The sequence below is a fragment of the Salmo salar genome, chromosome ssa14, assembly GCF_905237065.1.
Source record: "Salmo salar chromosome ssa14, Ssal_v3.1, whole genome shotgun sequence".
Lineage (NCBI taxonomy): Eukaryota > Metazoa > Chordata > Actinopteri > Salmoniformes > Salmonidae > Salmo > Salmo salar.
In genome coordinates this window covers 22,777,292-22,790,013 of record NC_059455.1, presented here as the reverse complement: position 1 = coordinate 22,790,013, position 12,722 = coordinate 22,777,292, and the positions used below count along the sequence as shown (strand labels likewise).

Genomic DNA, 12,722 nt, shown 5'->3' with positions numbered 1-12,722 from the left:
TTTGAATTTATAACAGTTGCCTAGGATATGCACAGTCATGGTCAGCGTTGGTCGATTGGGGTTCCTATGGCTGTTATTATTGGTCAGGTGTAATTGCATGTTGCTGAAATCAATTTCACTTAAATTCACAATTTCTTATTTGCTTGCGCGACTAAACTTTGTATAACCAATCTAGATAAATTGCCTGTTTAATGAATGGCTTACTATATCCTTAGAAATAGGTTCCGTGTTGATGATGAAAAGTAACAGGTTAACAAACCATTTCTGCCAAGATGTTATTGCCTAGATGAGTCTGGATTAGTAAATGACAAATTACACTTAATGAACACACTAAAGAGTCAATAGAGCACATTGGCAAGAGGTTGCTGAAGAACCATCATTTGTGGCCATATTGATGAAAGCGGCATCGACTAACAGGTTGATGTCTGAGCTGATTTCCAAGTAGCTGTCCTAGGCCACAGCCCAAATGGCAGGCTATTCCAAATATAGTGCACTACTTTTGACCAGAGCTCTATGTGTAATAGGGTGCCATTTGGGACACAGAGCTAGACTTTCTCTCAGAGTCGACCTGGCAGGAGTCCACACGCTCCAGCCCTGTGGCGGAGATACATAGTTTGTGAGAAGAGAATAAGTCTGCCTACCCTGGTTGCAGGTGAGGGTGAGCACGTAGTTGTCAACGCTGGACAGAGGAGGGTTCCACTGCAATAAAGCTCCTTGTGGGGTAATGTTGAGGGCTGTCAGTTCCATTGGCATGTCCATCGCTGTATCAAAGAGAGAAAGAGAGAGATGAATATAAAAAGGTGGGTCAGAGTGGTTCACAGATCCCACCCCATCACTTTACTAAATTCCATTTACTGTATGTTCCAATTACAGACCACCATGTGGACTATACTGTATACTTCTGCAGAGAAGTATATAGTCCACATGGTACCGCAAGAACCATTCTTGAGAACACAGAAGAAAACAGCTTGCATCCAAACATTAATAGTTCTAGACCACACCCTCATTACTGGGTAACAGCTAAGATCATATCTAGGAATCATAATCACACTGCCTCACATCTCGCACCGTGGATAGAATGGGTTTAATTACACTCATTACTTTAAATATTTAATTGAATCCAATGAAAGCTGACAATTTTAAATGAAATAAAATGTAATTAGATTAGATTGAATAAGCCGAAACTACTTAATCAGTCAAAGCATGTAATAATGTAATCATCAATCTCTGTGTAGTTATGATATGGCTGACTATGTGCCCCAACCAGACCAAAACCTTACTTGAAGGGTATCCAAGGACTTCAGCACACATTCAATACCCCATTTATACCACATCCATAAGCAGAAGCCTACATAAGCATTGTATAAATTAAAGTATGTACTGTAGCTTATGGGGTAAAAATGTTTTATGAAGTTCTTGGTACCCTTCAAGTAAAGTGTTACACATTGCCCTGCCTGTTTGAATGCTGGTCAGCTACAGTATCAATACAATGCAGAAACATACACCCAGAGTCTGCTGAGCCACAGTACGTCTCTGTCCCGGCCACAGCCATCAGCTGGACAGTTGACAGTGAATCGTGGACACTCATTACCTTTGGTATTGCAGCTAGCGCCTCGGTGCCTGACAACGGTCGCTACCCGGCAGGCAGGACTCTCCAGCGACTGCAGAAAACTTTCCCTTAGTGCGAAGGATCTTAACAAGTTGACTGTGTTTGTGCTTCTGGCCTGCAAGTGGGGCGCCAGCCCAGTTCGGGGCAGAGCTTCTCATCTGACAATCTGGATTTCGAGGCACTTTTATCAAATTCTCATCTCTCTCTCATATAGAAGGTAACCCTCTGCGCCCCATTTGTCAGAGCGAGCGCCTCTCTCCATAATATGTTTTATCTCGCTCTTGCTGAATCACACCACAGTGGAATGATATTCTTCAGGCTATGACCCTGTTTTAATGAGCCCTGCCATTTGTCCTATAATGCTCCTTCACACCACTTTGTGAAACACGGCCTGAGATTCATCATAGCGTCTGCGTTAGCAGAGTTCTAGTGTTCCTCTGACAATAAGTTATTAGAAAAGTAAACTCTATAACTACGAAATAGTATTGTGTGCTTTTTTCTCGTTTTTAATTACACTGTGATACTGAACACTCATAGATTTTTTTTCTCCAAAAGGATCCTGCGGCTGTCCCCACAGGACAACCCTTTTTGCTTCCCGGTAGAACTCTTTTGGCTTCCATGTAGAACACTCTGTTGAAAGGGTTCTACATGAAACCAAAAAGTGTTCTACCTGGAACTCAAAGAGGTTCTTCAAAGGGTTCTCGTATGGGGACAGTCAAAGAACCCTTTTGGTTCCATATAGCACCTTTTTGTAGTGAAAATTGAGATTTTTTTTTGTGTATTTGGGGTGTTATGTAGCAGCAAATATGTATTTACTAAGCATGTGTATTCTATTCAAGTGTAAAAAAAAATACAATACAAATAAATTAACCTCTACAGGATCGGTGTGTCCCCCGCGGTACGGTTGAGCTAACGTAGGCTAATGTGATTAGCATGAGGTTGTAAGTAACAAGAACATTTCCCAGGACATAGACATAACTGATATGGGCAGAAAGCTTTAATGTTTGTTAATCTAACTGCACTGTGCAATTTACAGTAGCTATTACAGTGAAATAATACCATGCTATTGTTTGAAGACGGTGCACAGTTATGAACTTGAACATGTATTAACAAACCGATTAGGAACATTTGAGCAGTCTTGATACAACATTTTGAACAGAAATACAATGGTTCATTGGATCAGTCTAAAACTTTGCACGTACACTGCTTCCATCTAGTGGCCAAAATCTAAATTGCGCCTAGATTCCTAAGTCATATATTGGCCTTTCATTTCAAAGATGATGAATAACAAAAAATATATATATATTTGTATTATCTTTTACTAGATCTAATGTGTTATATTCGCCTACATTAATTTCACATTTACACAAACTTCAAATTGTTTCCTTTCAAATGGTATCAAGAATATGCATATCCTTGCTTCAGGTCCTGAGCTACAGGCAGTTAGATTTGGGCATGTCATTTTAGGCTAAAATTGAAAAAAAGGGTCCAATCCTTAAATTAATTTAACCTGTTAGGGATAGGGGGCAGTATTTTCACAGCCGGATAAAAAGCGTACCCGATTTAATCTGGTTATTACTCCTGCCCAGAAACTAGAATATGCATATAATTTGTAGATTTGGATAGAAAACACCCTAAAGTTTCTAAAACTGTTTGAATGGTGTCTGTGAGTATAACAGAACTCATATGGCAGGCCAAAACCTGAGAAGATTCTATAAGGGAAGTGCCCTGTCTGACCATTTCTTGTCCTTCTATAGCCTCTTTATCGAAAATACAGGATCTCTGCTGTAACGTGACATTTTCTAAGGCTTTCATTGGCTCTCAGAAGGCGCCAGAACGTTGAATGATAGCTCTGCAGTCTCTGGGCGAAAAACAGCAGGGGTTTTGGAGAGTGGTACTTCTGAGAACAATGACACTGTTGCGCACGTGCATGTGACTACTCCATGTTTTACTTTCAGTGTTTGAACGGATACAACGTCTCCCGGTTGGAATATTATCGCTATTTTATGAGAAAAATCGCATAAAAATTGATTTTAAACAGCATTTGACATGCTTCGAAGTACGGTAATGGAATATTTAGAAATTTTTTGTCACGACATGCGTCCGCGCGTCACCGTTCGGATAGTGACTTGAACGCACGAACAAAACGGAGCTATTTGGATATAACTATGGATTATTTGTAACCAAAACAACATTGGTTGTTGAAGTAGAAGTCCTGGGAGTGCATTCTGACGAAGAACAGCAAAGGTAATCCAATTTTTCTTATAGTAAATCTGAGTTTGGTGAGTGCCAAACTTGGTGGGTGTCAAAATAGCTAGCCATGATGGCCGGGCTATCTACTCAGAATATTGCAAAATGTGCTCTCACCGAAAAGCTATTTTAAAATCGGACACCGTGATTGCATAAAGGAGTCCTGTATCTATAATTCTTAAAATAATTGTTATGTTTTTTGTCAACGTTTATCGTGAGTAATTTAGTAAATTAAGTTTTCGGTGGGTATGCTAGTTCTGAACAAAACATGCTAATGTAAAAAGCTGGTTTTTGATATAAATATGAATTTGATTGAACAAAACATGCATGTATTGTATAACATAATGTCCTAGGAGTGTCATCTGATGAAGATCATCAAAGGTTAGTGCTGCATTTAGCTGTGGTTTTGGTTTTTGTGACATATATGCTAGCTTGAAAAAAGGGTGTGTGATTATTTCTGGCTGGGTACTCTCCTGACATAATCTAATGTTTTGCTTTCGTTGTAAAGCCTTTTTGAAATCGGACAATGTCGTTAGATAAAGGAGCGTCTTGTCTTTAAAATGGTGTAAAATAGTCATATGTTTGAAAAATTGAAGTTTTTGCATTTTTGAGGTATTTGTAATTCGTGCCACTCTATACCATTGGATATTGGTGAGGCGTTCCGCTAGCGGAACGTCTGTCCCTAACAGGTTTAATGATGCCACTCTGGCATTTTATTTCTCCAGGCTATCCCCTGGAGCTATTACAGTAGCAGCACCATGGGCCCTGCTTCATTATAAGAAGAGTTGGCAAATGCAGAGCACTTTCTTCCGCTTTAAAGGTGGATAGTAGCACAAGCAGAGACACTTGAATTTGTGCTCTTTCTACCTCTCACTCTATCCATCTCTCTCTCTGTCTCTCTCTCTGTCTCTCTCTCTGCCTCTCTCTCTCTCCTGTCTCTCTCTTCTGTCTCTCTTCTCTAGTTATGTATGAGCCTGCTGATTTTGGAGCAGAAATCTCTAACTGGCTCATCAGTATGCGGTGGTGCACTTCAGGATCAGCTGAATGATTATGCATGCAGTGGAGAGCTGGTTAAGCCCAGGTTAGTGGAGTTCACTTCACACACAGAGGAGCTGCTGCAGCCTACACACCTCTCTCTGGTGGTTCACTAGCAGTGAAATATATCTCACATCTCATATAGATCAATGCTGAGAGGTCTATCTGACTGACTGACTGATATACTGACAGAGGAAATGCAGAGACAGATAGGAGGAGAGGCTACCAATTATAAGGTCAAGGGGGTAACAGTAACTACATTCACTGCGGCAGCAATGAGAGGCAGGTAGCCAGACATTATTCTACTGTCTGTATGTCTGTGTTGGAACACAATTTCTCAGTGTGCAGCTGGCGATGTAAGCGTTCCACAGAGTTGGCGCTAGGAATAAAATTCACTGAAAAGACAGAACATTCCATTTATCTTTGAAATAGGCAATGTCTGACTCCAGAACATTTTGTCCCCCCATCTCAGACCCCTAGGCGCAGATATATAATAACAACGCTAGCTATTATTTTTGTATACAAGCTAAATTATTGAACAAAACAAAATTGCATTAGTTGTTCTGTAGAATTGTGCAGGATGTGGAGACAAAGATTCCATAAATACAATATGTACACAATGTGTGCATTGACTTTTGGAGCAAAAACATTTGACAAATTGTGCGGTCTCTTTACATAGTCACTTTCTATAGTGGCATTGTGGCTGAGATAGTAAGGGGTGAGGGGTACCAAAACATTTAGTGTAGTATATGGAATAATATGTGGAGTGGAATGTGGATACAAAAATGATATTAATAATAATACAATGTACCATAATAATACAATGTACATTTGGACCAGTAAAAATGTACAGGGGCATAGTGGCATTGTGGCTGAGATCGAAGTTTGCTCCTTATGGTGACCATACTGACCTGTGAAGACACTGGTGGTGATGGACTTGCTTTCCTGGCTTCCACTCACGGCGTTCAGGTTGATCTCATACTCTGTTGCCGGGTGGAGGCTGGACAGGGTGTAGTTGGTCACATCGTTGTCAATCGCGATGCTGTCCACTCGCCCTGAGGATAATGAAAGAAAAAGTATTTAAATCTCATTTCGCACTGTTACTGCTGTCATGCTATCTTTCCTCCACGAGACCATGGAATAACAGTTGGGTATTTTATTTAAAGGCCCAGTGCAGTCAAATGTAACATTTTCAACTGAGGAGACTAACACTGTAAAGGGGTGGAAAAAGTGATCAGTTTTATTTCCCAATAGTTGCTGGTTGAAAATACAATCTACACAGGACCTTCTAATCAGCAGGTTTTGCACGGATGGAGTTTTGGCTTGCCTGGTGGGCATTAGACCAATAACAAAGCAAGTTCCAAACCTTTCTGCCAATAATAGCTCGTTTTCAGGTTACATATATCTCCCATTAAGCCCCTCCGCTCTGGTGGATTGATCCACGCTGTGTTTAAAGCACCTCTTTGGCGCCCTTCCCCTCCCCACACAGACCACTCCCAGACAGTCTTGACAAACATTTTGCTTGAGAAATGTTTTTTTTTGTTGCTAAAAAAGCTATTTTTGTTTCTTTTTGACCATTGAATGGAAAACTATTCCAATAAGTTATTTAATTGTTACCCAGAATTATTTGTTATTAGGATCAAAACGGCTGCACTGGGCCTTTAAGTAACTTTTCCATTAAAACATGTCTTAGCCTACCTCTTGCTGATTGGTAGGACATCTTGTATTTGTCAAAGGGGGCAAAAGGTCTCAACCATGATATGATGACAGAGTCTTCAGTGACATATGACACAGTCATCTCTTTAGGTGGGTCCATTCCTACGACAGAGAATAATAGTACATGTTAACCCCTTACACTTGTCGAAATTGGGCCAAATTGAATAACTCTAAAAACCATAGCAATTGAGAGAACACTTTGGAGATTATGGTGAAACTATCAGACCAAAGGTGAAGACACAACAGTTCCCCTGACACAAGACTGAATCCAAACATTAATGTTGATTTTACTGTATGTGCATTTTACATTTCCTGTACTTTTCACAGCATTTCTTAGTAACGAAATCTGAAAATACTCTGGATACATTCAGTAACATAATATGAAGATAATTTAAATTTTGGAGAAGGTGCAAGATACAAAAAAACGATTACAAGGGCTTGAGTGAGAGGTCTAACTGGTGCCTTCAAGTAGCCACACACCTCTCCAAACTGTACACAGTTCCTAAGTAATTTCAATGCTCTTTTATGACTAAAGTAAAGAGCTTTCAGCTATATGTTTTTTGTTTTTTTTACTCTCATAGCTTTGCCATTGAGGAACTGAAGCAAGCCCACTTGAATTTTTTTTGTTTGGAACACAGCCCTGCATCCCTACCATTACACAATTACTGTTGTTGTTTACTCAATCCAAAAACATTCCATTAAATCGCAATCTGAGTCAGGTGGACATCATTTCAAAGCTTATTCTTTTGGCACGTGGCTAGCTACATTTTAAAATACAATATTACAGTGTTAGGCTTCCGAAAGGCACTTCAAACAAACAAATTGTAATTTTGGTGGGCGTAGAATGGAGTCATGAGTGCATTCAAGTGCGTTTTCCACGGCAAATTTTCATCACAATATGACAAACATAGGCTCATTCTGTTCAGGACAACACAGGGTATAACGCATGTTATCCTTGTAACTGTGGATCAAACATAGTTTTCATATGGAAATGTTAAGTGCATATTTGGAGTCGTGTGTGTGGTATGACATCAAAGCGGTATTTATTATGATGCTCAACATCTCATCTTTCAGAACACATCGACTCCTCTCAATTTACAGCATTTCCCTCCTCAGACAACAACAAATGTGCAAAAGTAGCCCAATTAGTGGGATGGGGGCATCTTCTTGTCGCATGCTGGGCTCAAGATTATAACAGCTGTCAGACAAAACTGATAAAGCGATGTGAAGCGAAGAACCTGAGCTCTGACATCCTGTATAGCATGTTACAGTAAAGCCACTGCTTTCCAATTTAGGTGCTTATCAATGATAAAATCCGTCATTTTCAACCTGAATACGGGAAGACGGACTGTGAGTGGAAAGGGCTATTAAGACACACACTATACACTCATACAAGACGCTCTCGACATTTAACTTAACCTTCTTACGAAGCTGCTACCTCCATGTGTTCAATATATTTCAGCACTTTGAAGTCTATGCTTTCCGGATATGAAAGGAAAGGGTTTCAAGGGAACACTGCCACTACCTCTCTCTCCAACCAAGGTGGCTGAATTGAGGAGAAAACTGAAGTGAAGAGGAAATTCAGCAACTTTTGGAGGGCAGTGGAAGTTAAATGAAGCGTATATACAGACACTTCTTTATTGATAAAACCAACGCATTTCTAGACATGAACACATTTTCCTCTCATAGTGTAAGAAGCACTGTGTTTATCCTGCACATTAGGTACATTATAAAATATGTAGGTAAATAGCATGCTGTGCTGGCCAGAGCCAGGAGAACAGCGATGGATATTTGCATTGTGATCAAGTGCTGTTACCCATAAGGGATTAGTTCACGATTTGTTTCTGTCCCCAGAGCCATTACTGCTGCGGCAGCAAAGGTTACCAGAGACAATGTGAGCAAACAGTTAACCTCTAAAAGTCTAAGTCGTTGGGGAATGGGGGGTACTAACCAGTTAATTGTAACTAAATGTAATTGAAAATGTAATCTACGTAATCACCAAAAGTAATTATTTATCATGAGAGGGCCATAAACAACAACTAGTCATGTTGCACACTCAAAGAAATATTTAAATATTACCTTTCTGGAAAACATTGTTATAAATTGTTGAGGTGTTGTCACTTTTCAAGACAGAAGCTCAAGTACGAAGTACAAATATGATACAAATATGAAAATATGATACATGTTATATGATGTATTTTCTATTCAATTAAACTCTATGAATAAGGCTTGAAATTACCTTTATGCTTTCTAAATAGTATAATCAAATTATAAAATGACTATAAGATTTCACCTTCCTTATCACTGTAAAATACATAGTTGTATGTTTAGTGAGAGAACATTTGCATATTTTCTAAAGGTCTCTCTTGATCAAAACGTCTGCCCCATCTCTGTGAACGTCCCACAGAGCTATAGCTTGGCTTCCCGAACTCATTAGGACCTCGCCTTGAAACTTCTATTAATTACATCCATCTATGACAAACAGAAAGTTTTTTTAAATGTAATTTAATTTGAGTTATTTTGGATTAATGGCTATAAATCGATCTCTGAATGTGCTACAGTGAATTTATTTGATAAAATATTGAATTTGGCTTTTACTACTATGGCCCATAGAAACACATTGAATAACACATTCATAAATGGAAAAAAAGACTAATAAGGAATACGTTTTTGAAGTGTATGTCCTATATCTAGGAGATATAAGAAAGCTCAGGAAATTTTTAGTTTTTTTGGACACATTTAACCCCTTATTTTTGATGGCACAATACTACCCCCATTTGTTTGTACGGGTTACCTTCAGACGAGTCCCATGACACTTGTGGGGGTCGTAGAGCACAACAGAGAACACCATCATGTTCCTGAGAGTCTCCACCTTTCCATTTGGACGCTACAGACGTTTTAGTGAGAAGACCGATATTCGCGATGTCTCTTGGTCTGACAAACACCGTTGTAGCTCGGCCAACATATGCGGATGTGGTGGATTGAGACGCAGCCCAGGCAAAAACCTGATATCTCAGATTTTGATGGGGATTTTTTGATTATGTTACTTAGATTGACGCTCAGCTGTGAACGGGTGCGTCAATAGACTCTTAATTAAAGCGACTTATAAGGTTGGCATCCATTATGGAAGGGAGGGCTAGAGGGATTGGTTCTCTCTACTGAACACAGATTGTTTTTTGTAAAACCAACACCCCCACCCTCTCATTTCCATTACAATAACGAATATTATTCACCAACATTGAGGACAATTCATAAGTTAGGCTTCAGCTTCATTTAAATTTTGCTAGTATGAAACAGCGGGGTATGCCTATTTTTGTTATTTATTTCCCAATCAGCAATTGAGGCTGCTGTAATAGCTCTGAATTTAAACTAAATATTCATGTGACATAATGTGGGCAAACTGAAGACAGAATGCAGCAATGTGATTTGCTTCTATAGTATAAGTCTAACCTGCATTCACCTATGCCTGTGTCCCAAATGGCACCCTATCCCCTATATAGCTCACTACTTTTGAACCGAGTTCTATGGGCCTTGGTCAAAAGTAGTGCCCTCAATAGGGAATAGGGTACCATTTTGGATGCATCCTATGTGTTGCACTACAACATATGGTACATGTTGTCATCCCTTGATTCAGACTTAGCATAAGAAGTGCCACTTGAAAACATAAAGAAATATGTCAACCTTCAAAGACAGCCAGGCACCACAGCATGCCCACCAACCCTGTGGCTCATTTGCATATAATAACGTGGCTTGATAACAACAAGCTGAAAATAGCAACGCAATAACAAGAGCAGTAATCAGACGGCAGTATGCAGGTGGCTCCATAGTGTTTATAGAGTTGTCCTATCCTCCTCAGACAATACATATTTCCTTTTACTTGGCAGCTGCGACTGTGAGTAACAGCCTGCTGATGCGACAGCTGAATATTCCCGACACCTCCACGTTCAAGCAGGGGTAATTAAGAGAGGATTACACACAGAAGCATTAATAAAGAAATGAAAGGTGGTTCTGTGTTTCATCAGTAGTGCAGCTGGGAGTGTAATCATCTTAATGAGCAAGAGACATAAAAGTGTCTGGATGGTGTTCTCTTCTGGAGCTAGAATACTTGCTGACAAACAGAACAAACCACAACAAACTCCAAGCACGTACATCATATACAACGGGACGTGTATCGGCTGATGTAAAAAGGGCTTTATAAATACATTTGATTGATTGATTGATATCCTAAGTACGAGAAGTTTGTACAGGAAAGTCTAAGCATGGGAAAATGTTGTCCTTCGTTAGCAACTGTCTTGTGTCAGCAAACCGTCAGCCCAAATCAGACATCAATGCACCCTGTGGTGAGTGTGGTCAATCAATGTATACGACGTTGCAGAAGTTTTGCAGTAGTCAGTAGTTTAGTGTTGTTGTTGTCCCTGAATGACCCATATTGAACCATGTGAACCTTCAGCATAGTTCTGGGTTGTATGCAATAGGGCACACCGTATGAAAACTTTTTTGTCATTGGACAAGTTTAGGTAGTTTCTCCCTGTCTCAGTCTGTTTTCGTCCATTTGGTGACTAATGAATACAACCCTGTTTCCCTTTTTTATTTTATTTTATTTCACCTTTATTTAATCAGGTAGGCTAGTTGAGAACAAGTTCTCATTTACAACTGCGACCTGGCCAAGATAAAGCAAAGCAGTTCGACACATACAACAACACAGAGTTACACATGGAATAAACAAACATACAGTCAATAATATAGTAGAAAAAAAAGTATATATACAGTGTGTGCAAATGAGGTAAGATAAGGGAGGTAAGGCAATAAAATAGGCCATAGTGGCGAGGTAATTACGATATAGCAATTAAACACTGGAGTGATAGATGTGCAGAAGATGAATGTGCAAGTAGAGATACTGGGGTGCAAAGGAGCAAAATAAATAAATAAATACAGTATGGGGATGAGGTAGTTGGATGGGCTATTTACAGATGGGCTATGTACAGGTGCAATGATCTGTCAGCTGCTCTGACAGCTGGTGCTTGAAGTTAGTGAGAGAGATGAGAGTCTCCCTTGCAGAGATACAATAAGTAGCCTACCTGTGGTGAGCGTGGCTGTGACAGCTTCAGACGTCACCTCTCCCTGTATGGTGATAAGGCTGACTGTGTACTGTGTGGAGGGCAGGAGACCCTCCACAGAGGACCGGGTCTTGGATCCGTCCAGGGTGACCTTGGAGGTGTCAGTGCCGTCCTCAGAGCTGTAGCTGAGGATGTAGAGGTCTGCGGGTGGGGCCGGGGCGCTCCATGCCACCGTCACCGAGTCCCACGTGATGTCAGACAAGTAGAGCGCAATGACAGGGCTGAAGCCTGAAAGTCAAAGGTCAAAGACACCAGCTGCATGGTCATAAAGGGCTGTATTTAATTTGAATTTATTTGATTTGATCATCTACTGTCAATATGGCTGGTGGTGCTGGGGTTCTGAAGCAGGCAAGCAAAGGACAGTCAGTCAGTCAGTGGATGGCTGGTTCAGAGGCAGGCATAGCAGGGGAGAGTCAGTCAGTCAGTAGATGGATGGTTCAGAGACAGGCATAGCAGGAGAGAGTCAGTCAGTCAGTAGATGGCTGGTTCAGAGGCAGACATGGCAGGGGAGAGTCAGTCAGTTGACGGTTGGTTCAGAAGCAGGCATGGCAGGTGACAGTCAGTCAGTGGATGGTTGGTTCAGAGGCAGGCATTGCATGGGAGAGTCAGTCAGTCAGTGGATGGCTGGTTCAGAGGCAGACATGGCAGGGGAGAGTCAGTCAGTTGACGGTTGGTTCAGAAGCAGGCATGGCAGGTGACAGTCAGTCAGTGGATTCTGGTTCATTGGCAGGCTTGGCAGGGAGAGAGTCAGTCAGTCAGTTGACGGTTGGTTAAGAGGCAGACATGGCAGGGGAGAGTCAGTCAGTCAGTTGACGGTTGGTTTAGAGGCAGACATGGCAGGGGAGAGTCAGTCAGTCAGTCAGTTGACAGTTGGTTAAGAGGCAGACATGGCAGCGGAGAGTCAGTCAGTCAGTTGACGGTTGGTTAAGAGGCAGACATGGCAGGGGAGAGTCAGTCAGTCAGTTGACAGTTGGTTAAGAGGCAGACATGGCAGC

The 12,722-nt window shown here is 40.8% G+C and overlaps 1 protein-coding gene across 3 annotated transcripts in view; it reads right to left on the bottom strand.

Annotated features, from left to right (window-relative positions):
* LOC106569075 (tenascin-R) overlaps window positions 1–12,722 on the bottom strand; it is a 127,403-nt gene that overhangs the window by 20,679 nt on the left and 94,002 nt on the right. For all 3 annotated transcript variants that reach the window (XM_045694089.1, XM_045694091.1, XM_045694090.1), the window contains 4 exons: window positions 11,689–11,955; window positions 6,593–6,712; window positions 5,806–5,949; window positions 642–761 (listed from right to left, as the gene is read on the bottom strand). In XM_045694089.1, coding sequence (XP_045550045.1) covers window positions 642–761; window positions 5,806–5,949; window positions 6,593–6,712; window positions 11,689–11,955 — 651 coding nt within the window. The remainder of the gene's footprint in view (window positions 1–641; window positions 762–5,805; window positions 5,950–6,592; window positions 6,713–11,688; window positions 11,956–12,722) is intronic.